This window comes from Dermacentor albipictus, chromosome 1 (genome assembly GCF_038994185.2).
Source record: "Dermacentor albipictus isolate Rhodes 1998 colony chromosome 1, USDA_Dalb.pri_finalv2, whole genome shotgun sequence".
NCBI lineage: Eukaryota > Metazoa > Arthropoda > Arachnida > Ixodida > Ixodidae > Dermacentor > Dermacentor albipictus.
The window spans coordinates 98,541,115-98,566,723 of record NC_091821.1 but is presented as its reverse complement, the minus strand read 5'-3'; the positions used below and the strand labels follow the sequence as shown (position 1 = coordinate 98,566,723).

Sequence of the window (25,609 nt, the reverse complement as noted above, 5' to 3'; positions counted from 1 at the left end):
TTCCATTTGAGGCCTCGTAGAAGATTGTCCATCATCCTTTCGAATGTCGCGGGTGCATTGCAGAAGCCGAATGGCATTACGGTAAACTCATACAGGCCATCAGGCGTAATAAAAGCTGTCTTGGAGCGGTCGGATTCATCCACTGGCACTTGCCAATAGCCCGATCGCAAGTCCAAAGAAGAAAAGAATTCGGCACCATGAAGACAATCTAGGGCGTCATCTATGCGCGGTAGAGGATAGACATCTTTTCGTGTAATCTTGTTGAGGCGACGATAGTCCACACAGAAACGAATCGAGCCATCTTTTTTCTTAATGAGTACTACAGGAGATGACCATGGGCTGCAGGATGGCTTGATAACACCACGTTCAAGCATGTCTTCAACTTGCTCGGCGATGACACGACGCTCGGTGGATGACACGCGGTACGGACGCTGGCGTAATGGTGCGTGATGTCCCGTATCAATGTGGTGAGAGACGGTACTTGTGCGGCCTAATGATGCTTGGTTGCAGTCAAAAGAGGCGTGAAAATCATTTAAAAGAGTAATAAGCCGCTCACGTTGTGTCGGCTCGAGGTCAGCGGCAATAGAGCGACAAAAAACATCCGGTGGTACTCGGTTAGATGGCACATGGGGTGCCAGTGCTGTTACGTTGGCAGTATCCACGTCGTCGGGAACAGGGAAATGCACAATAACGTCAGCGTCCACAGTCTGGATGGTACCAATAGTCTCGCCACAGTGCAAAGCCAAAGTGTACGAATTTGGGTTAGAAATCAGTATTTCTGCAGCCCCATGGTGCACCGTGAGGAGAGCGAAAGGCAACAATATAGGCTGGCGGCGAATGAAGACGGCAGCGGGTGAAAACATGACCGTCGCTTCGGCAAGCGATGCGCATGAAAGAGGGACAAATACCGCGCTGTGAGGGGGAAGGTCAGTATCTGAAGCTACACAGATCCTGGTAACATCATGAACTTTAAAGTCGTGAGATGGCATATCGCACAGAACGGAGAACTGAACCTCAGCACGTGCACAGTCAATGACGGCGTGATGGCGCGACAGAAAATCCCAACCGAGAATCACATCGTGGGAGCAACAAGTTAGCACAAAGAAATCAATCGGATACAAAATGTCTCGAATCAACACCCTGGCAGTGCACATAGCGACTGGCTGAACTTGCTGTGCACTGGCTGTTCTAAGCAATAATACCGAAGGCATCATGGTCACTTTCCGTAATTTACGGCAAAGTTTCTCACTAATCACAGATACAGCAGCACCTGTATCGACGAGGGCAAGACATTTGATGCTATCAACAGACACTTCAATAACGTTAGCGGGGGAAAAACGAGGACTTTGATGTTCCGACGATGACGCAGTTCGTGCCTCAGGAACTGCGGAAATCAGTTTTCCGCCTCAGTAGTACTGGCACTGGGCCTACGACGCATGGGTGAGAGTGAGCGCCGACGAGGGGAAGGCGAGCGACGAGTATTGTAGAGCTGTGACTGCGGTGCTGGTATGTCATCAGCAGCGTAGACTTCCGATGGTGGTCGCTGAGGCATACGGTATGGTCGGAATCCGGAGCTGGGTGGTCGCGCGGTGCCCACGAAGGCCGGCAAGCGCCGGCGGCAGAAGCGCGCTACATGTCCCGGTGTACCGCAGGCATAGCATATTGGGCGGTTGTCAGGAGTACGCCAAGGATTTGTGCCTTGCTGCTGTGCGCTGAAAAAGGGAGCGACCTGCTGGCGAGGCGAGGGCGGATGAGAGAACACCGGCTGGAGAGGCGCTGAAGGCGGAGGAGAGAATCCCGGCAGACTAGGCGCCCGTGCAGCGGCTTCAGCATACGTCAGAGGCGCGGCCACGGGAGCCGGCTGACACGGAGGTGGAAGAGCTTCGGTCACTTGCTCTTGAATTACCTGTCGGATCGCTGGAGCCAAATATTGAGAAGGCTTCTCCGTGGTCGGCAAAATCGAGAGCTGTCGCGCGACCTCCTCGCGCACAAATTCTTTTATTTGCGTCAGCAAAGTTGTGTGGTTGTCGCCAATAACCAATGCTGCTAACGAATCTTCCGTAGGCGGTGGGCGCCGAGCTAAGATGCGTTGTTTCCGTAGCTCGTCAAAACTTTGGCACAAGTTGATAACTTCGGCCACCGTACGCGGATCCTTCGCTAGCAACATTTGAAATGCGTCCTCATCAATGCCTTTCATAATGTGTTTTATCTTGTCCTGTTCCGCCATTGACGGATTCACGCGCTTACACAGGTCAATGACATCTTCGATGTAACTTGTGAACGTTTCACCGTGATGTTGCGCGCGCCCCCGTAAGCGTTGTTCTGCGCGAAGCTTGCGCACAGCGGGGCGCCCGAACACTTCTGTGAAACTTGTCTTGAATCTGCTCCACGTTGTGAAATCGTGTTCGTGGTTTCGGAACCAGAGGTTCGCGACGCCGGTTAAGTAAAACAGCACATTGTGCAACTTTGTGACGTCGTCCCACTTGTTATGCTGGCTCACCCTTTCGTAAGATGACAACCAATCCTCCACGTCATGATCATCGGTGCCGCTAAAGATGGCAGGATCACGCTGGCGCAATGCACCGGAAACGATGACCGTCGGAGGCTGGGGTGCATCTTCCTGGGTGGTTTCGTCAGGCATGGTCGCAGCAGTCGGTAGCGTCCGGCTTCGGAGTTCCAGTTTTTGAGGTTACCCCGCAGCTCCACCAAATGAAGTGGGGTTTATGTAGCTCGTTCGAGGGATCGCAGGTAGCTCTAGATACGAGTCCTAGCGCTTCGCACCAACAACCCGCGCTCGTGTCTCGCGCCGCAGCGGTGGCAGTCCGCACAGTGCCACATGCATATTACCCACTACAACTACAGTGCCACATGCATATTACCCGCTACAATATATATATATATATATATATATATATATATATATATATATATATATATATATATATATATATATATATATATATATATATATAGTTGACTGCTTGCAGCTGTACGACTAAGTTGCTTCGGTACTTAGTCGTGGCTTGTGCTGGCACCTTAAGAACCATCATTGTGACACCATCGTGCGCCGATTTCGTGACCGATGTCAAAAATTGGCCCACAATAAGCAGGCATGCCGCTGCTTATCTTTACGGTAGCTGTGTACGATCATGTTGGCCTGAATGATCTGGACGAGGCTGCGAGCTTTGCTCCTTGCAGCTGACTTGTCCCCCATTCAGCAAAAAGAAACAAGGTCGGGCACAAGACTTACACTTTTCTTTCCACAACTCGCCAGCGGACAACACTGGAAGTTCAGCTGTGGGCCAGCTATGTACCTAGCACGACAGTGGAGACCAAGATGTCACATCGGCGTTGAAGGACTCTTCCCGCTCAGTGCTGTTTCTCAAGCACAGCACACTGCGGCTGTGCCATATAGCGACTCTTCAGTGATGACTCTGATATCTTAAAAAAGAAGAGCAGCTCTTTCCGAGAATCTTTTGGAAATTCCAATGTTTTTTGGCAATTTCGTCCTTTGCCTTGTTTGACCAAAAGAAAGGGCCTCAACGACGAAAAACTTTGTTTTGTTTGTCTAATGTCTTGCATTTTCAAAGTAACTCAAAAATAACAAAATGCTTTTTTTTCATTATCATGTACTCTACTTAGATGCTCTAGGAATTTGGGTATTTAGTATTGCGTTGAGTAATTTTCTTGCCTAGTATGTAGTGTCTTAACTATGATACTTCCTCTGAGTATCTTGCACATGTCTGGAATACCTGTGGGAACAGTTACTCCATCACGTAGGGCTACTTGTGTGGAGTGCGTATTTTTAAGCAACGTGCCCACCAACTGAGTACACGAATACTACCCGATGTGGAAAGTAAGCAACTGAAGATATGACTAAAGCAGAATGATTGTGTCCCAACACCACTCGTCCCGGAATCCAGTCCTGTGACTTGTGAGTAAGTGAGACGGCGTTAATGTGACATTTGCAAGGCTAGAATGACTTACACACATGGTTGCAACGATGCACTGCAACCAAATTTCAGGTAAGGACATGCTTCTACCCCTACTCCTTCTTTTTATTTTGTTGTTGTTGCTGTATTTACAAAAACATAGCGCCCCAAAAACTAGACGTCGTGTGACGTGAATGTAGGGCGTTAAAGCTACATATGAGTAGCTCTAAAGCGCTAACAGGGTGTTTCGAGTGAGGTTCGTAGCAGTGTTGTTAGATATTGCACTGTTGTTTATGTTGGCGATTCCGAAATGCGAAAACACCCGTGTACTTAGATTTAGGTGCACGTTAAAGAACTCTAGGTGGTCGAAATTTCCAGAGTCCTCCACTACGGCGCGCCTCATAATGAGAATGTGGTTTTGGCACGTGAAACCCCATAATTTAATAAAATTGCCGATTCACTAGTCCGTTACTGCGTCCCCAGTTAGGTCTTAAAGTGTTCGCTGCACTTCGCTCCAAAGTCGTGCTTATACAATATACTGCTACAAAAGATGTCGTGTTCGGATTGTCCCCGATACAGAATGCACTCGTGAAATCCACGCAAATGCAAGCAACGTCATGCAACGCCACGCCTTCTGCGACGCGTTTTCACTCCTTAACTTGCAGTACACAGTGCAGAGTCATCCAGACTCAACATGTCCCGCATTAAGTAGCATGAGTGAGTCGGCCTTGAGTGCTGGTGCTCCACCGTATAGTGGAATCGCACACCATTGTGCATTAAAGAGTATTACTTATGTTATATTGCACAGTTAGATTCCGTGACAAAGTAGTGTTATGAGGCTTGTTTGCGTCAAATTGGATATTCCTTTAAGCTAAGCAACCATGCATGCTCACGCTTGCCTCTGAGCGCGTGATTCTAGCTGAGTTGGCGCATTTTGTTTACCGCAGTACTTAATACTAACCAAACACTAACGCAGGGGACTGAAAAGAACGCTGTGGAAAACTATTACACGAATTTTTAGAACGGAGAGAAAGCGTTGCTATATATATATACGTAGCATGGTTACCTAGATACTTGTAGCGCTAATGTCATAGTTCCAGCCTAGAAACCAGCTAGCAGTACATTTATATGGAAGAAAAGTGGCGCTATCTACGCTTCGCCATCGGTGCGTCATGGCCTGCCGTGCAGCGTAGATACACCAAGGCCCGTCCCCGGACTTAACGCGGACAGTGTGGCACCAACGTTATGGAGTGTCGACCAGAGGCAGTTTGTGTTTATAAGAATGCCTGCTCGTGGCAATAGCCGCGGTAGCTCGCGCCGTTCGCTAGAACTGCTGCATGCGGGAACAGATAGTAGCTTCCACAAACCAGTATTTGTCTGTCCCTCTCTTCGCGTTAAGTCGGCAGTAGACGAGGTGCAACCCTGGTGGGAGCACGACGAGCGGGTTGGCGTACACTGTTGCATACCTTCAGCTCGGCGTATCTCTTGGAGCTTCTTGTCGTGCGGCAGCGTGCCGGTCGTGGTGACAAGCTGCACGAGCGGCGGTGGCAGGGGCGGACTGCCTGGCTTCCGAAAGGACACGCGGCCCTTGCTGTGGACAGCGGCCGTGACACGCACGTAGTTTGCGTCCTCGCACGACGAGTCAGCGCGGGTGCCCAGGCGCTCGGGGTCTGACTGGCACGGCCGGCCCAGCTGCGGCGACGAGAGCACGCTGCCGTTGCTGAGTGAGCTGCTGGAGCGCTCGAAGGCTGGTAGGACGTAGTTGGTGTCGCCGCCGCCGCCACAGCTTCGCGCCGCCTCAGGGCTTTCAGGCTGGCGTCGCCACGCGGGGGGCATCGACAGGGACGGAGTGGCCGGCGCCGAGCGGCCTGCACGCACCGGAGATGCAACGCCCGCCGTTGAGGTGCATGGGTCACGCTCAGTCGTCAAAGGTATTAGCGCAAAAAGAAACGAGGACGCTTCTACGGGACACTAAGGTTTAAACAACGCAGAAATTGTCTGCTGCCATACACTGAATCAATGAACCACAGCAGCGGTGCGCCTGTCTACAGCTCATACTGGTATTGTTTGTCACACTTCTAAGGCATCAGACCTATAACATCTCATGGCTGCCGCTCAATCATCAGCGACACGGGGCTGGCAAGGACCCGCCTTCTACGAGGTGTGGACGGAGCTTATTACATTCTAGCGTTCCTGTCTACGAAGCCGCAACTAGCATTCGTGTGATCCCAGCAATGGGCAAGAAAATGTGCAAATAATTGGACACTATATACTTTATATTTGTAGACATCTTGAGTGCCTCATTGCGCCATGTACATTACCACACGCTGTTCAGGGAGCTGTAGTGCGCCAGCGAGTAAACTGGTCACTGCAGAGGGCGCACGTATCACAGCCGCAAACCCACGCTTGGTTTTTCGCATACGTGCTGGCTACAAGAGCCACAAGATAAAAAACGCGACTGTGCTGTAAGTAGCAGATATATCACGAAGTACCATCTGATTCCACATACAACAAGCACGAATCTTATTATTCCTACGCCGAAAAGAGGGAGTGGGAGCGTAGGTGGGGTGAGGGGAGGAGCTGTTTCTCATGTACAGACCATCTTCCCTGAAACGTTCATTCGTGAACACAATTAGGAGTGTTTCCGTTTCTCAATGCAGTCATCTGCAACGATTTATAGACATTGCGCACCGCGCGACACATGTTTTTGGGCGCAGTTTCCCTCACCTTTCATTTCTTTAGCAATGGAGCGCACAAGCATTGGATGATTGATTTACGTTGCCTTTTTTCAGCGACCCAGTTATCGAGCTCAAATATGAATGCAGTGTGCATCGAGCCCCACTTTCTCTTGGTAAAGGGAAACAGAAGGAAAATGTATCATGAAATGTCCCACCAAGCTCAGTTGATTAATGCTTGTTAACGACTATACGTTTCTCGCAGAAGGATGCATGCAGCAGCAGGCACCTCTTCGGTATATCGCAGAAAGTGAGGCCCACGTCCATGTTGTATCGGATGCTTTTATTTACCTCGTCTTCGTACTGTAGTAGAAAACGCCCAGGCTGGTGTTTGCCAATATGCGTAGCATGGGAATGCAGAGAGGGATAAAGCTTTACAGGGAGCGTCAAGCACATTTCGGCGAATTAGACGAGACCCATGCCGGGTCTACACATCGGCTAAACCCGAGAGCGGTCAAAATAGCAGAGAAGAGATACTCACCGAGTCTGACGCACGAAGAGCGCTGGGCGACGGCGCGTGACTGGCACCAGGAGGCGAGAGCAGCCTTGCGTGCGGCCCACAGCGACACAGCCCGCTTCAGTTCCCGTATCACCTCCTGACCACGCTGGGTGCGAAACTGGAACGCGCCTTCACCCGTGCAGCACCGCCTGCAGAGACAGACCCGCCGCGCACTGTAGGTCTCATCTCAGTCGAGCACCGAAAAACACTCATCATGGTTGCCGAAGCAACAAAAAGAATGCGTAGTGCCCAAGTTTTCCGAGTTGCGTGCGCAATGAGTTTGAGGCAATCTGGTGCTCTTGGGCTACCGAAGGGTAGGTGATAATGATGATGGTCGTCAGTCAGCCAGTCGGATCAGCCGGAGTGCTCCGTGCAAACTCAACCGGCAAAGACCGACAGACTTGAAGGCTTCGCGGACATACAATAACATATTTCAGCGCGTGCGTAGCGGTTTTACTTCCTGCCGGTGATCGATTAGACAGAATTGTCACTGTTGCCATGTTATCACACTCGTGCAAGGCGCACGTATGTAACGGAAAATGCACGAACATTGTCGCCAATTCGCCAGCACGACAGGAATGTCCAATTAGATTGTGCGCACGACACGAATAGTATAACACATTTTCTAACTAAAGCGAGCCTGACCGAGTACTTTGAAATGTAGCATAACACACCTGCAAACAGCGAATAAGATTGAAGCACTCGGGCTCAATTCGGCGACCACAGACCGCGTTCATCGTATAATCGTTCTCACTCTTGTTTGTTTGCATTCTGAACCCAAGTTGGGTCAACTTTCCGATCATTTGATTCAAACTTATTGGCAAGGTTTGTGACTGCCTCTACGCCGGCGTAACCCCTGTTGCAATATCTACAAATCAAAGCAACAAATTCGGCACGAAACCAGGCAGTAAATTTCGGACATTAAAAGCAGGAGTAGAAGGTAAGTAGTGAGTTCCAAGCAGTGAGAGCTGTGAAAACAGCGAAGCTGGTGGCCTTTTTCTCAAGTTTGAACTCATGTTTAGCGCAATTTTCATGAAAGTCTGTTGTCCCGTTGTCGTTGTTTTGCTAGATTCGAGCTTCGGTTTTGGATTGCGCACACTCTTCACTTGCGTGAGGTTGGGATAAAACCACAGTTTATTACACACATTGCAGCTGTGACCGCACTCACGGTCGAGGAATTCTCTCTTGAACCGTCCAGCGGCACCTTCCGTGGGAGGAATCTCTCTGCGTCGAAGTCTCTGCTCGGCGTCCTACTCTCGAAGCTGGGGGTTATGTTGCCTCTGCTGGCGCTTGGCTTGGGTTGCCTTCTTTTGAACGTAACCGCTTGCGTTACCTGCACCGGCGCTTGGCTTGCTCTTCCCATTCTCGGTCCTCGGTGGTAGCGGCTCTCCTCCACTGGCGCTTTGCTTGCACTTATCGCTCTCGAAGCTCGGGATTTGCGCGGCGCCCATGGATTCCGCTCGCGCTAAGCGGAATCCATGGGACGAAAGGGTGCGCGCCGGCGAAACACCTGCTTCTACACCCCACTCCGCCCCCCTTTTCCGACGCGCGGTCTGGTTGGCTCGCTCCTCCCCCCCCCCCCCCGTCCTGGCGCGCCCTCTGATTTGTCCGCTCGCATCCCGGCGGGGCCCCGGATGGATGGATGGATACTGTGTGCGTCCCCTTTGGAACGGGGCGGTAGTTTGCGCCACCAAGCTCTCATTATATTGCCTAATGTCCTACCTATGTTAAAGAAGCAAAAAAAAAACCCATGAATTTCCATAACAAAACTTTCTGAACCCCTATTGTGAACTTAGTTTTTGCAGGGCTCCATTGTTTGTCGTTTCCGTACTTTTCTTCCACCAATCTTCCAATCGCCGCTTACTAATCGGTACTTCGAACATGTTTACTTTATCCCTGCTCTCGCTGAAACCAAGGACTTCAAAGAGGCCAGAGATGCCTAAATCGATCGCTGGGCAGATATCTTCACCTTTTAATAAAACATGCTCCATCGTTTCCCGCAGCAAGGACATGCTTCTTTTTCCTTCTTATATCTCGCTTAATAAACACGTGTTCTAAGGCATCCCGATCTCGCTTCGAAAAGTAATGAGCTTCCCTTTGAGTTATCAAAAGTTGTTTCTTTCCTGATTTCGTTTTCCCTTCCTAAATAGTTACTCATGGCAGGTTTCTTTTTCATATCCGCCTCCCATGAGATTATCTCAGCCTCTCTGACTTTCCGGTTGACCTTCTTTGCTGCCATGTTGCTCACCCTACAGGCCGCATATTTGCTGGTAAGCTTCGTATAGCTCTGTTCCTACACTGTGAACCAATGTTTTTCCTGTACAGATACCTCAACACTCTCCCAGCCCATTTACGTTCTTCCGTGTTTCTCAGTCACTCTTCATAATCAAATTTACTGCGAGCTTCTTTCCCTTCAAAGCTTGTCCAGCCCATATCACGCTTCCCATGGATGGATGGATGGATGGATGGATGGATGGATGGATGGATGGATGGACGGATGTTATGAGCGTTGCCTTTGAAACGGCGCGGTGGGTTGCGCCACCAAGCTCTTGCTATTATACTGCCTAATCTCCTACATAGGTTAAACAATAAAAAAGAAAAAAAGACACTATGCACTGTCACACCCAAATTTTCTGATGCCCTATTGCGAACTGTGCTTTTGTACGTCTCCGTCTTTTGTCGTTTCCCTACTTTTCTTCCATCAATCCTCCAATCGCTTCTTACTAATGCCTATTGCGGACATATTTACTTTACCACTGCTCCCGCTGAACCCCAGGACTTCAAGGAGGCCAGCGGAAGCCTAAATCGACCGCTGGGTAGACGTCTTCACATTCTAATAAAACATGCTCCATAGTTTCCCTAGCTCTACCTCAGCAAGCACATGCTTCTTCTTGTTTCTTATATCTCGCTTTATAGGTGCGTGTTCTAAGGCGTCCCGATCTCGCTTCGAAAAGTAATGAGCTTCCCTATGAGTTATCATAACTAGCATAGCTACCCACGCCTACCCTCGGTGCGCCCTCTGGCGGTGCGCTCCGGAACCTGCCCGTCTGCGCGACACCGGACGCCAGAGGGCGAAGGCTCGACTTAGAGCAGCTCCACTGTTAAAAAATGCAGCTGGCATATTAGAACGAAAGTGCGAGGCTGAAGTCATAACGTGAAGGCTAACGTAAATTAAAGAAGGCACCATTCATTGAGGAGAAATAGTACAAATAAACCGATTTCAAGTACATAGAGTAAGAGTAGTACGGCCTTCTCCTCTGTGCCTTGAGACACCCATTCTTAACATTCAATAATCATAGAAAGCGATAAGTTCTTATTACTTATTGACATTAAAATAAAAGATTACTTGGCCCTGTTTTACGCGTACACTCAAACTACCTGTGCCATGACAAAACAATCGGGGCGTACTCTTGCATTTCTTACGTGTGACCTTAACCTATACCGTTTAGTTTTAAAAAAACAAGACACAGTTTTAAATCTTCGCAATAGCATATAGTCACTCCACATGTGATTTGCTATAGAACAAGGTACCTAGTGTGCGGAAGAAAAATAAGCGTAACATCGGAAAAGACGGATATGTTATAGGCGCGTACAAGCAGCACGTTTTTTTTTTTAAATTTATTTACCGTAAGCTTTTTGTCCCTGCTCCACAGAGGTAGGGGCATTCGCCTAAATGTGTTGCCACGAGAACATTTACTTTTACTTACCACGACGCCCTATAGGTTAGTGTGTCGCGATGCAAACAGCAAGTTCTTTTCCAAACGACCGACACAGAGTTTGGCTATATGGGCTGTGCAATCTCCAATGTACAGCAGTAACAAACGTTTGTGAATGTCAGTTGTCATGATGAGTTTATAAGTTCTCACACATCCAAGGCCTCGTTGAGCAAGACATCTGTAGAAGACTCGAGGAAAATTACGAGTAGCTTGAGGGAGGGCGCCAAGGGTAGGCAGTGTGGTTGTTGTTGTTTTTGCATATAACCCCATCCCCCTCTGCTCTCCCATAACAAAAAAAAAGAAAACTTGTATTGCGCGCTTGTAACAATCCTTTTGTGTATCATACAATAAGATTACAATATTTTTATGTGATAAGATTGTTCACAGTACACCATTTGTCAAAGCTCTTGATTATACTGCCCTACGAATGCTTTATCTTCCTTTACCGCAGACGTGGCGTCGTTAATATAGGTTATCTTACAGTGAGCTAGAAGCGAGTGACTCAAGTTACTGCCGACCCTGTAGGGTTAGATGAACTCGTTTCCGGCAAGCTGACGCCTCAGTGCCAACTTACTTTAGTTAGTCCTTGCTGGCTAGTTCAGTCACTTCGACTCAACATTCGCTCATGCTCACAGGGTGGCTATCCCCGATGTCCCTTAACCCGACCGATTAGGCCCGACCTGACCCCTAATGTTTCGCTGAAAGCTGTGACCGGCTTCGTCCAACGTCGGAAATGGCTGCAGTATCTTCTTTTACGAACAGCTTTAGCGTAAGAACTTTTTTGTGAATACGGGCCCAGGGGCCGAATTCACGAAGCTTTTTGTTCGCAAGTGTTATTTTCCATTAACCAGCCGCTTTCATTAATCATATGTCCAACGTCATGATTGGCTGACGTCAACCTCTGCGCTATAATTGGTCGTAAGAGCAAATACCAGTCCATCCTGGTGCTACACATATTGGTTAAGGCGGCTGACCAATGAGAAACAACACGTACGAAAAATTACAGGTTCTTTTAAGATCTCTCCTAAGAGATGAACGGTGAAAACCTAATCTTCCTCCTCTTATCTTTCGCCTCTTTCTCATTGCCTCTTCTCTTTCTCTTCTTTCTTTAAGTCATTACTGCTCACTACTAAGCATTTTTACTCATTTGTAATCAATTGTGGTCGTTACAAGCCGTCTTCAGACATGTTGGTCATATCATAGTCATCAGTAGTCATTACAACTCATTTCAGTCAGTATTAGTCATAAATGGTCATTACTAAGCATTTTTAGTCATTTCTAATCAATTGAAGTTGTTACAATTCGTCGTTAGACATATTGGCCATTTCGTAGTCATTAGTAGTCATTACAAGTTATTTCAGTCATTATAAGTCATTACTGGTCATTACTAAGCATTTTAGTCATTTCTAATCAACTGCAGTCGTTACAAGTTGTCGTTAGACATATCAGTCATTTCATAGTCATTACTAGTCATTACAAGTCATTTCAGTCATTAATAGTCATTACTGCTCACTAGTAAGTATTGTTAGTCATTTGTAATCAATTGTGGTCATTACAAGCCATCGTTAGACATGTTGGTCATTTCGTAGTCATTAGTAGTCATTACAAGTTATTAGTAATCATTTTAGTCATTACTACTCATTACTAGATATTTCTAGTCATTTCTAATCATTTGTGGTCATTAAAAGCCGTCGTTGATATATTGATCATTTCAGAGTCATAAGTAGTCATTAGTCACTACTAGTCATTATTAACCACTACCAATGTCTATTATAACCGTTAACATTGACTAACTGTCACTATCAATCATTTTCCATTCTTTAGTCTGTCTTCATATGGCGTGATGACGCTTCGGCGGACACTCCGGCGGTCAGGTCTGCTGACACAAACTTCACCATGACCCTAGAAAGGTTTTCGCCTCAAAAAAACACTTTTTGAATTCGGGCCCAGGGCCAGCATTCCCAAAAACGTATTAGGCTAGAATTGTTCGTAAGAGCTTATTCCAGCCAATCCTCATGGCGGACATACCATTAGGGAAGACAGCCAGCCGGTGACAAAGGGCACTTACGAACCAAAATATGTCTGAATTCAACCCTAGGCGTGGAATTCACTAAACGAATCTCGGCAAAAATCTTGGCGTAAGAAAAATATTTTAAAAAGAAAGAGTATTCACAAGGGTAAAGCCGTTCGTAAAATAAGCAACTTGCGATGATCGCCGCTAGAAAGACGAGCGCTGCAGTCCCCAAAAGGCGTGTATACAATGGTAGTACAGGCGCGAACTTCAGCACTTTCGCCAATAGTAAGCGTAAGTCGATTCACAAAACTTAAACAGCCGTCAAACCTACCGACGTCAGAGGGAGTTACTACGACAGGGGAGTAGCAGTCTTACGAACATAATTACGTCTATCTGTGCCACTCGGGATGTCGCGGGTAAGCGATGGAACGTGCTGTTGCAGCCGGCTCGCCAGAGGCCGAAACTGATCGCCGACGATGGCACGTGCTTTCATCTTTATGGCGCACCCGGATTTGTCATTGATGCGTCAACATTATATGGCTCATGAAGCGGAAAATCCCGCAGCGTGGCCGGAGATCGTACAAAACGTCGCGAGGTCACAGAGACGCACTCGTGCCACTGCTCTCGCGTTCGTCCTCGTCTTCTTCCACAGCTGGTTCCGATGCCACTCATCATGCAGCGTTACCATACTGCCCCTCCCTCCGCGAAGGCGCTGGCGGCACTGTCCCACTGCGAGTTGGTGCAGTGATTTCGGTGAGTTCTGTCGGGCGTTCCGATGCACAAGCCTACGGCTACGTCTTCTCGATAAGTAGGTGCGCCTAATTTCTTTGGAGGTCCGCGGAAGTACGCGAGCGAGGCTGAGGCAAATGGTGCGAGAAATGATAGAAGGCAACGAGAAAACAGTACCATTACACCTCGTGAAACGAGTCGTGATCGGGATGACGTCGCAATGCTTTCAAATTCATCCACGTAGAGATATGTAAGTGCCGCTGACTTTTTTTTTTGAAGTGCACTGAGCAATTTTTGGACGTAATTGTATTGGGCTTGTGCTGCTGTGGAAAGCGGTAACGTTATTGCTGTGCTGCGAACTTCTGCTAAATGTGTGAGTTGGGTTATTGCAAGCATAGAGAAACACAGCCTATAGGCTGTGCAATAGCCCGACTTTGCATACTCATCAAGACACTCTATTGGGTGGTAGTAGATATAAGTTTCGTGTCCGTCACTGAGAACCCACAAGCTTGTCATTGATGTGTTTTTAGCACATCTGTCTGTCTGTCTGTCTGTCTGTCTGTCTGTCTGTCTGTCTGTCTGTCTGTCTGTCTGTCTGTCTGTCTGTCTGTCTGTCTGTCTGTCTGTCTGTCTGTCTGTCTGTCTGTCTGTCTGTCTGTCTGTCTGTCTGTCTGTCTGTCTGTCTGTCTGTCTGTCTGTCTGTCTGTCTGTCTGTCTGTCTGTCTGTCTGTCTGTCTGTCTGTCTGTCTGTCTGTCTGTCTGTCTGTCTGTCTGTCTGTCTGTCTGTCTGTCTGTCTGTCTGTCTGTCTGTCTGTCTGTCTGTCTGTCTGTCTGTCTGTCTGTCTGTCTGTCTGTCTGTCTGTCTGTCTGTCTGTCTGTCTGTCTGTCTGTCTGTCTGTCTGTCTGTCTGTCTGTCTGTCTGTCTGTCTGTCTGTCTGTCTGTCTGTCTGTCTGTCTGTCTGTCTGTCTGTCTGTCTGTCTGTCTGTCTGTCTGTCTGTCTGTCTGTCTGTCTGTCTGTCTGTCTGTCTGTCTGTCTGTCTGTCTGTCTGTCTGTCTGTCTGTCTGTCTGTCTGTCTGTCTGTCTGTCTGTCTGTCTGTCTGTCTGTCTGTCTGTCTGTCTGTCTGTCTGTCTGTCTGTCTGTCTGTCTGTCTGTCTGTCTGTCTGTCTGTCTGTCTGTCTGTCTGTCTGTCTGTCTGTCTGTCTGTCTGTCTGTCTGTCTGTCTGTCTGTCTGTCTGTCTGTCTGTCTGTCTGTCTGTCTGTCTGTCTGTCTGTCTGTCTGTCTGTCTGTCTGTCTGTCTGTCTGTCTGTCTGTCTGTCTGTCTGTCTGTCTGTCTGTCTGTCTGTCTGTCTGTCTGTCTGTCTGTCTGTCTGTCTGTCTGTCTGTCTGTCTGTCTGTCTGTCTGTCTGTCTGTCTGTCTGTCTGTCTGTCTGTCTGTCTGTCTGTCTGTCTGTCTGTCTGTCTGTCTGTCTGTCTGTCTGTCTGTCTGTCTGTCTGTCTGTCTGTCTGTCTGTCTGTCTGTCTGTCTGTCTGTCTGTCTGTCTGTCTGTCTGTCTGTCTGTCTGTCTGTCTGTCTGTCTGTCTGTCTGTCTGTCTGTCTGTCTGTCTGTCTGTCTGTCTGTCTGTCTGTCTGTCTGTCTGTCTGTCTGTCTGTCTGTCTGTCTGTCTGTCTGTCTGTCTGTCTGTCTGTCTGTCTGTCTGTCTGTCTGTCTGTCTGTCTGTCTGTCTGTCTGTCTGTCTGTCTGTCTGTCTGTCTGTCTGTCTGTCTGTCTGTCTGTCTGTCTGTCTGTCTGTCTGTCTGTCTGTCTGTCTGTCTGTCTGTCTGTCTGTCTGTCTGTCTGTCTGTCTGTCTGTCTGTCTGTCTGTCTGTCTGTCTGTCTGTCTGTCTGTCTGTCTGTCTGTCTGTCTGTCTGTCTGTCTGTCTGTCTGTCTGTCTGTCTGTCTGTCTGTCTGTCTGTCTGTCTGTCTGTCTGTCTGTCTGTCTGTCTGTCTGTCTGTCTGTCTGTCTGTCTGTCTGTCTGTCTGTCTGTCTGTCTGTCTGTCTGTCTGTCTGTCTGTCTGTCTGTCTGTCTGTCTGTCTGTCTGTCTGTCTGTCTGTCTGTCTGTCTGTCTGTCTGTCTGTCTGTCTGTCTGTCTGTCTGTCTGTCTGTCTGTCTGTCTGTCTGTCTGTCTGTCTGTCTGTCTGTCTGTCTGTCTGTCTGTCTGTCTGTCTGTCTGTCTGTCTGTCTGTCTGTCTGTCTGTCTGTCTGTCTGTCTGTCTGTCTGTCTGTCTGTCTGTCTGTCTGTCTGTCTGTCTGTCTGTCTGTCTGTCTGTCTGTCTGTCTGTCTGTCTGTCTGTCTGTCTGTCTGTCTGTCTGTCTGTCTGTCTGTCTGTCTGTCTGTCTGTCTGTCTGTCTGTCTGTCTGTCTGTCTGTCTGTCTGTCTGTCTGTCTGTCTGTCTGTCTGTCTGTCTGTCTGTCTGTCTGTCTGTCTGTCTGTCTGTCTGTCTGTCTGTCTGTCTGTCTGTCTGTCTGTCTGTCTGTCTGTCTGTCTGTCTGTCTGTCTGTCTGTCTGTCTGTCTGTCTGTCTTCTTTTTTTTAGTTTGAGCTGTCTCTCGCTCATAGGGGTGCGGATGATTATTTTTCCAGACGCTTTTGAAGGCCATAATTTTTCCTATGAGATGAAACAACGAAAAAATGGCTAAACCTATCGAAATATCAGAACTTGTTGCTGTCGGACAATTCGCTGACCTATTCCGGGCTGTTAGCCTCAGCCTTCCATTATATTGCTCATTGTTGCAATCCAGCACTAAGTCGAAGCGACGTATAGTGTCTGTGCCCACGGTTTTGCTCATCCTGCAGCTTACGGTGGGAGCGAACGTATGCGTACAATGGACGGCAATCCTACCTACATTACGAAGTGAGACGTGCATACGACGACATATAAAAAATAATGAAATGGCGTATGAAATCACGTGCCGCCATTGACATGAAAACCACTTGGACTGCTCTAACAAGCGTGTTGCTGTGAATTAAAATGCACCCCATGAACAGAGCGAATAATATTCTAGCCACTCTTGTTAAAGGAAAGTGCACGAATACTCCTCTCTATGGGTAACAACTTTTCAGCGGACAACACCTGTCAGGTTTGTCTATGCCACTCGATTTTAAAGGACTACAATTGCCCATGTCGTCATGAAGCGGCGTTGTTAAGAATGGCGAGCTGCAATGCAGGATTGCCACCCAGTTACGGCCGGGGAACAAGACACGCATCCCCCACTCTCCGTCGCTTCAGCTAGGATGCGTTCGATGAAGCGGGCTTTGTGCTGACACCGCCGCCATCCTCCAGCCCCATCGCTGTTGTGACGGAACGAGTTCGGCGGGCGTACTATTGTGCCCGAGCTCCCCAGCGCGGACGTGATCTGCTACGCTTGAGCGAGCTGCCGCGGGAAAGCCGTTTTTTGTTGCTTCCCACGCGCCTTCCGGGACGCAGGACAACGAGCTACCCACCATGGCTCCGAGCTTTCCGGAACGGCGCCCCACTGACGTCGGCGCCGCACATCGGAATGTGTGTGCCTATGTGTGCGTGAACTGTTCTGCGGGGCGGCGGCAAGTTGACAATGAGTAAACGAACGTTCGCGTCGCCTTGTATAGCGGGAGGACCGAGTGTTTAAAAACTGCTGTGGTGCGAATGCTGGACACACTTCTCTTGAGCAGTCTTGTTGGACTGACACTTCTCTCGTGCAGTCATGTTGGACTGACACTCTTTTTCTCAAGCAGTCATGTTAGACTGATTTAAATACTGTAAATAAACCCATATTCCTCGTTCTCGATGAGAAGCAGTTCTTCCCTTCATCAACGTCCTCAGCGTGGATAAGTTGGACGACGGCATGGGCCAGCTACCTTCGAATTCATGCCGGACTCCAATCTTGACAAAGGATCACGAGCGATGGGATTGAGCCTCCAATCCTGACAGCGTGTAATAAATCAGCAGGATTTCGTCATAAAACGGCCTGTGGTTCAATATATAGAATGTTAAATGACGCAAACCTTTCATTGTTCCAAGTTGTTAGCGTGTGTTTGGTGTAAAACGAACTGCACCCTACAGATTGTCACCTCATATGGGGGTACGTAGGCGCGCTTGTCAGAGACAACTACTATTTCAGGCAAAACAATGCGATATAGAGAAACAAATAGGGAAGCAGAAAACCAGGAGGCGGGCGTAAAAGGGAGTTAATCACACAATATAATTATCTGCATATATATAAAAGATGGGAAATGTACTCGGAAATATCTGAATTCAGGCAGAATGATTATTATATGTCTTTTGGAGTCGAGCCATGGGACAGTCTCTAATGCAACAAAGAAGGGAAGAAAACGCAGAATGTTGCCTGGTATACTTTTTCGGCACCCAAAATTGCCCATGATGAAGAAGATTTGGGCTATGCATAATGCCATGGAACACGTTATAGAGGAACAAAAGGTATGATTTAATACGTCTTGATTTTATATATAGGTTGAGATATATTTGAGAGGGCTAGGCTGTGCGCGTGCGTGCGTCACATGTGTGTTCGAGAGAGAGCACAGCAAAGTCAATATCGAGTCACGCAGCGCGGAATCCTGTTCGCGGCTATATATAGGATGAACCCCGCGCACAAGACACGACCACGCTGGTGGTCGCGGCCCTGATGCGATTGACACTTCACGCAAGCTCGGGTGCTGGGAAGAAGTGGCGCGTTAAAAGACGCCAGCCGTGGGCCGCCGTCGAACAAGTCGCATCCACTTCACCACACGCCGGCGCAAAAATCGTCCTCACGTTCTTTGCGCATCTGCATTTCTCCTATAGCGGTGGGGAACTTGAGCGACGTGGCCTAATCGCGGCCAGCGCATAAAGAGTGTCTTGGTGCGTGCGCGTTATGCAAATCCCACGCGGAAACCGCGGGATGTATATGCAAATGTCGTCTCCATCTTTCTCGAAGCGCTGCCCCCTCCTCCTCCGTTTTCTTGCTCCCTCCCCCTCGCGAGTCTTCCCTCCTTCTCAATCGCGAGTACCGTTCCGCGGCTCGGCCGTATAGTTGGCCACTGGCCGGTCCTCGGCTGACCGGCTCGGCACTTGACCGGGTGTACTCGACCTTCTCGGGCGTTCGCTTCCCTGCCCGCTCGCTCGGCCCGGCCACTCCTGGCCCCGCCTCGAGAAACTCGAGTGGCACTGTCCTTAGCTATTCGCCTTGCCGTTTGTACACGCGGCTGCGCTTTTAAGTTGTCCGCGGATTTAAAGAAAGGTATGCTCCAGAAAGAACCAGCCAGACACGCGGTGGATATAGCGCAAGTCCTCCGCTCGTCCTTTGGGCCTCTTCAAGTGCAAATTCACTGCCGCACTAGGGCGGCGGCTTTAATTTGCGAACTGTCAGCAAAGCACAGAGTGGAGCACACGAGAACACGCAACGGAAACTTCCCTTCACTACCACCTCCCCCTAGCGTTGTTTGGCGCCGGCGTGCTGGCTACTTGTCCTGCCCGGCTACGTATAGTTGGCGCTCCATTGCGCGCGAGCCTTTTTTTCTTTTTCTTCTGCTGTTTTTTTTACTTCTCCCCTTCCATCCTTTTCTTTCTTTTTCCATCATATTCCACTCGAAACCTGGAATTGCGCCTTTTACGTCTGCCCGAACGAAACTGCAGGGACATCTAGATAAGCCTAAGCTAGCTGCGTTTCTTTCTTTCTTTCTTTCTTTCTTTCTTTCTTTCTTTCTTTCTTTCTTTCTTCCTTTCTTTCTTTCTTTCTTTCTTTCTTTCTTTCTTTCTTTCTTTCTTTCTTTTTATTTGCATGAGTAGCGTCACGCAAACAGCGAAAGACGACCATCTAGCGACTTCACTCGAGACCAAGCGTGTGAAAGTGGTTTGAGGATGAATACATTGAAGGTAGTAGCACAGCCAAATTTTCTGAGAAAAAGACATCCCAGCATCGTAAGTATTTGCATTACGATCTCTGGTCAGCGGGATGTTGAGGGTATAAAGCACAAATTCTGCTCTTTCTTTTTTTTTTGCATTGACTCATTCACGCTATAGACTTCTCGAACAAAAGAGGCGAGTTACGATTATTTTTGTTCCGTAACCGACATGCGCTTGGTCCTTTATTTTGCGATAGCGGATGAAGCCTTTCTTACCGTCAAAGAAGAACGAACCGTCCGCGAATGCCACGACCGTTAAATGACGCCTCAAGTTCTCTCGCAATTGTAATTTACGGGTACAGGCAAACGGCGCTTCGCGCTATACATTCTTGAATTCGAGTCTTGATACGATATTGTTATACAGCTCATAAAAACGAAAATATGTCGGCGTGGCCGGAGATTGTACAGAAAGTACAAGAACTGAACCTGCCACCTGCATAATTCCTGGACACACCTTGAGAATGCTTAGGCACACCGGCAATATGATACACGCAGATTGCAGGAAACAGCAGTACAGGCACGTAAAGCAATATGCGCGCTGACCACAGCGCCATCCATTGCCGACCAGGACATTCAATGTGTAAAAGGTGCGCGCCGTAATTAGCGAACACTGTAGCTCTCCACGAGGTAGCCTTTACTGCCCTTATGAAAATGGATTTAGAGTTCCTTTAGAACTCCTAATGAGTTCCTATGGAGTCAAAAGGGACTCTATAGGAACTCGCGATCTATAGAGTCGTCTGCATAGAATCTCTATAAGAAGTCTATAGAAACCTTTCTATAGAAACAAGTCATTTCACACACAATAAATGTTCTATAGAGGGTGTATTGACGTCCTATGTACTGAATTCTATAAAGTAATTTTTATAGAATGTCTTTAAAACTTCTAACGCGACCTGTCTATAGAATGGCTCTCCATTCGTTCTCTATAAATGTTCTATAGAGATTGTATTGATATCATATGTACTAAATTCTATAAAATAATGTCTATAGAAAGTTTTTAACACTTCTAATGCGGCTTGTCTATAGACTGACTCTCCATTCACGCTCTATAAGCAGTCTATAGAGGGTTTATTGTCATAATATGTACTATTCTATAAAATAATGTCTATAGAAAGTTTTTAACACTTCTAATGCGACTTGTCTATAGACTGACTCTCCATTCACCCTCCATAAATGTTCTATAGAGGTCGTATTGACATTTTATGTACCAAATTCTATAGAAAAAAATTTATAGAACGTTTTCGGAAGCGTTCTATAGAGGTCGTATTAACATCTTATGTGCCAAATCCTACAGAAAAATGTTAATAGAACCTTTTCAGAACTTCTAATGCGGCCTGTCTATAGAATGGCTCTACATCCTCCATAAAAGTTCTATAGAGGTCGTGTTGACATCTTATGTACCAAATTCTATAGAAAAATTTATAGAACGTTTTCAGAACTTCTAATGCGGCCTGTCTCTAGACTGGCTCTCCATTCCCGTTCTAAAAGTGTGCCATCATATGGCATACGTACTGAGTTCTGTAAAGGAACGTTTATAGGAAATTAAACAAGCTAAAGTGCGGCCTGTCTAAGAAAGGCTCTATATTTTCACTCTATAAACAGTACCCAGTATCCAGTGCATCGCCGGATTATGGGTCCAGTGCCGCGCGCTGGATGCATGGGGCGCTGGGCAAGCGCGGCGTACTGGGAGGCGCTGGGTACTGGTGCGAAAAACAGCTCTAGCGCGTTAAATACGTGGTGCCTGGACACCGTATGTATTTTTTTTAAATACAGAAAGCAACAGATAGCGTTTTAGTACAATATAAATCGAAAAAATGAACATGTAAAAACAGAAGTGCTCTGACCAGGATTCGATCGTCGTACCTGCAGATCCCCAGCCCGGCTCATTACCGCTACGCCGCGTCAGCATAGGGACATGGGCGGATAATTTAGCTTATCAAAATCGAGAAGCAGTTTTAGTTTCACAGAGAGAAGTCTTGCACAGACGTGGTAGATGCGCTATCGGCCAGCAACTAAAACTCACGCCTGTACCTCAAAGAAAAATTTGCTCTCCATGTTCAATAGTGTGCTCGGAAGTGCCATAACATCGACTGCGATTGGTATTTTAGCTTCGAAAAAAGTCCTAAATGAACCACCGACCCGGGACGCTGCATGAATGGGCTGTTACTGCCGATTTCGATAGCCGTTTCTTGTTCTTCACGCGAGGGGTATGCAATGTTTTCTTAGTTCAGTGATGACTTTCAGTCTACACGTCTGTCTAGCCATATATATTCGTCAGAGAAACGCAGGCTAGTGCTGGGAGCCTTCGGCGACAGCACATATACCTGCGTTTATGATGCGTCACATCGGCGCTCCTCACTTCTTGTGCTGGCACTGTAGACATGAAAAAATTGTTTATTTAAAAGCACCGATGCGAAATCTGAAATATAAAGTAATTTATCCTTTTTAGACTTCTTGATTCTTGAGGTTAGACGCGCCGATAGCGTGCAGACGGACTCGGCGGATACGCTATGCCTAAGCTTCGATGGGGACTGATCTCGGCGCGGGTAGCTGGCGAAAGCTAAAATGTGTGTATTTGAGCCTCAGAACTCTTTTTAGTACAATAGGGAAAGTGGAAGCGCACGAATCGCCTCAGCCTTGTTATCGGTGCGATAATATCAAGCAGCGGTAGGCATCGAACTCGGGGTCCGTTCGAGCGCGTCTGAACGACTTCTGGATTTCATGTCCACTCCACAACACTGCGACAATGGCGATAACTCCCAGTCATACGTTACGTGCGAACTACTAAAAAAGCGGCGTCCTCCGTCTATGCGTGGTTTCGTTAAAGAATTTAGCTGTCCGCCCTGTCACAAGGCAAAATGCAAAAAACGAAAGTGATTTTCAGTGTCACATGTGCAGGAATAAACAAGGCAGCTCACGCACCTTTATTCCATGCTGCGACACGAAATAGTTCTATGACCCTAAGATATAGCGTTATTTAGGACACGAGACTAGTATCAAGCCATGAAATTGTATAAAGCATTTAATATTCAGCAGCGCTCGTCCTTGCGTGCTGGAGCCAGCGCGGCACAAACACAACCAGCGCCGTTTCCAATGCGAGCGTCTCTTCCAGTGTGACCCAGCTCTTATCCAGCGTTCTCACTGGTCTCGAGTGAGTCCCAGCGAGCGCCAGCGTACCCAGTGCGATCCAGTGCTTAAAAAAAAAAGAAAGAAAAAGAAAAAAGAAAAACGCGCTGGTTTCACACTGGAAGGCACTGGAAGACGCTGGTTCTTGCAATCGGCATTTCAGAGGTTTTTTACTATCAAGTAAGAGCATCGTTAAAAAGACACTCATTGACCAAGGCAAACATCACACTAATCGATTAGGAAAACCAAAGAAATATAACGGAAGCGCGCATTGTGGTTTATATCGCATATGCAGGTAAATCACAAAGATGTATACCAAGAAACACTAAGCAAAACTGCGCCTTAGCAATCGCGTCATATCTATTTGCTGGCATGCAGTGACTGCAGCACTTGGGGCGGAAACAGATCGAACGCCGCCGCAAATTTCTGGCACATACCACTCAAATGCACGCTGCAGAAACGATTTTTTTTTTTCAAGGAATCTTGAACAGTCACAGACCACATGAGCGCGATCCGCGCATGATAAGCGCATCGCCACGAAAGCAAGATAGGGAACACATAAGCGTAACCTGTACCTCACGGGTAAAATTAAACATCATCGTATATACGTTGCTGTGCGACGGACACAAGCGCACGGAAACATCACACACTGCACACGTGTACCTCCGAGGTTGTGTCGACAATTTCTGGGCTACATTTAAACGACAGCAGGAAGTTACTTCAATGAGAAACGAAGTGAGGGCACAGGTACTGCAGGTAACGGCTGCACATAAAGTCAGTTAGGGTTTTAAGGCCAGTGACCGAGGTTGAAATCGTTAAAATCACACCGCAGCGATAGCTTACACAGGGTAAATTGTCGAGATCTTGAAGGCCATGCTTTTTGCTGACTACATGTGGCATAAGCGATTCAAAAGCAAGAATACTGCATGTAATTTATTTCTGCCCTAAACTATAGCACACAATATGAGCATGTCAATGTTTCTTCTTGTCTAGCAACATATGTATGTAGTTCGGCTCAAAGGCCGGCTCAAAACGGCACAAAACCTGCTGTAGTGGGTATTATTGTAGGAATCACGGAGGCCACAGCAGCCGCACTATTATACAGACGGCGCTGGCGGCGCCGGTATTTTCGTATTCAACGCGACAGGTAGAATACGAAGCTACGGCGTGTTGTTATTGCTCCGTCTTCAACGGTTGTCGTGCGAGCTGCGTCGATGTGTTTGTTTGACCGTGTGTTATTAGGTTTGCTGTAATGAAATGAGACGTAGTTCGCGAGCACGAAAGTGCCAGAAGATGGCTTGAGTCTCGCTGTAAGCACGCCGTATGCGTGGCGCGCCAGCTAAATGTGGACCAACGATTTTCATGCCATGGAGTGCGTTCCCTTTGTCTCCGCTTGTGTTCGTGGAAAGTTTGGTGGACGGCGCAGAGAAGTAATGCGTATTATTAGCGCGCCTCAGCTCGTCCACTACCCAGTGGCTTGTTTGCTGCAAGTAACATCGCAGACGCATCACTGGAAACTTGGAGAATGCCTTTCGACCTCGTCGTACTGTTGAAACGGTAAGCAATCGTGCTCGCCAACTACACGTGCGTTCATCCGTGTTGTGTGTGCTTCCCGTGTGTGTATAGAGTGCCTTGCGAACGTAGTAAGTGGAACACCCACGACAACAGTGAACCCTGTGCTGATACTTGCTACGCGCTGGTTGTAAGAATTGTGTACGCAACTCTATTGCCACAGTGCGGAATTGATAATCCTGATAAGCGTTTGCTTCCCCTGAGAAAAGTTTCGGAAATCGTGTTCGCCTTGTGCAGTTGTGCGTGAGCTCCCGCCTGTCTGCTAAAGTTGCATAGTAACGACCCGTCTACCTCTTCATCGATTCTTTCTTCAATGACGTTTCCTCACTTATAAATGCTTCGACGTTGTGCACAATCTCTGCTTACGAGGTTTTTGGCTAACGAACAGTTCTAAGAAAAAAATGTAAGCCAATCACAGCTTGCTACTAGTACAGCTTTATTTCTAAGGCAAGATGTGTTGACATAACTGACTTAACTAAGCATGACAGGGGAACGTTGCCTATACTAAGTAATGGAAAAAAAAAACATTAAGTTTAGATTGTAATCTGCTGCAGCGGTGCGTCCAAAACTTTATTTGATGTAGAGGTCCGCATTGTCATGACATTCGATGATTTCGAGCATTTGCTCTCTTTCCACATTAGTGCAGACATTGTTTTCGTGACTCTTTTAGGTGCTGATTGCATGTTTTCACGATATCACAGCTTTATTGTGCCACTGCTTTAAGCTAACATAGAATTGATTTCGTAGTGGCGAGGCCGTGACCCACAACATTAACTACAAGATCGAGGAGCCCCAAGGAATGCCGACCCTGTGGATATATGGCTGCAGCAGCATGGCGTGTGATCTGGATCGTCATGACAGGTGTGTATGAAATGTACGTGTTCCAAAAAGGGGGCTTGGTGTCATTCATGGTGAAGTTTGTCGACACATTACTTAATGCAGCATACTAAAGAGACTAAATATTTATGCAACCTTATTGAACTTGCTACCTATTAGTGTGCATAGCCATTATGCCCACATGATTGTGTTCTGTATAAAACTATACCCAACCATTCCTGATGTTTAGTATTTCTTTTGCGTAAGTTGCTTACCTGCAAGTTACATATATTTTTTGCTTTGTACATAGTGTATTTATGACTTTTTATTGGGGTTTTATTCTTTGAAAACTATTTCCTATGCTGTACCCCTATTTGCATATTTTTTTTCTGTTTGTGCTAGAATCTCGTGCAGTTTTCTGTGCATGTAGGAATTCGAAGGGTAGTGGACTAAATATGTCACAGGTCTAAGCACGTAGTGTGCACATCTTTGTTTATCATTGATATCTTTACAGTTACTTCTCTGTTCCCATAGTAACAGCCACT

The 25,609-nt window shown here is 47.5% G+C and overlaps 1 protein-coding gene across 4 annotated transcripts in view; it reads right to left on the bottom strand.

Annotated features, from left to right (window-relative positions):
* The window catches only part of LOC135917533 (uncharacterized), a 385,479-nt gene that overhangs the window by 8,132 nt on the left and 351,738 nt on the right, over positions 1-25,609 (bottom strand). For 3 of the 4 annotated variants that reach the window (XM_065451109.1, XM_070532986.1, XM_070532990.1), the window contains 2 exons: positions 7,149-7,315; positions 5,300-5,800 (listed from right to left, as the gene is read on the bottom strand). In XM_065451109.1, the coding sequence (XP_065307181.1) occupies positions 5,300-5,800; positions 7,149-7,315 (668 nt within the window). The remainder of the gene's footprint in view (positions 1-5,299; positions 5,801-7,148; positions 7,316-25,609) is intronic. The other variant, XM_065451110.1, reaches the window with a different exon arrangement.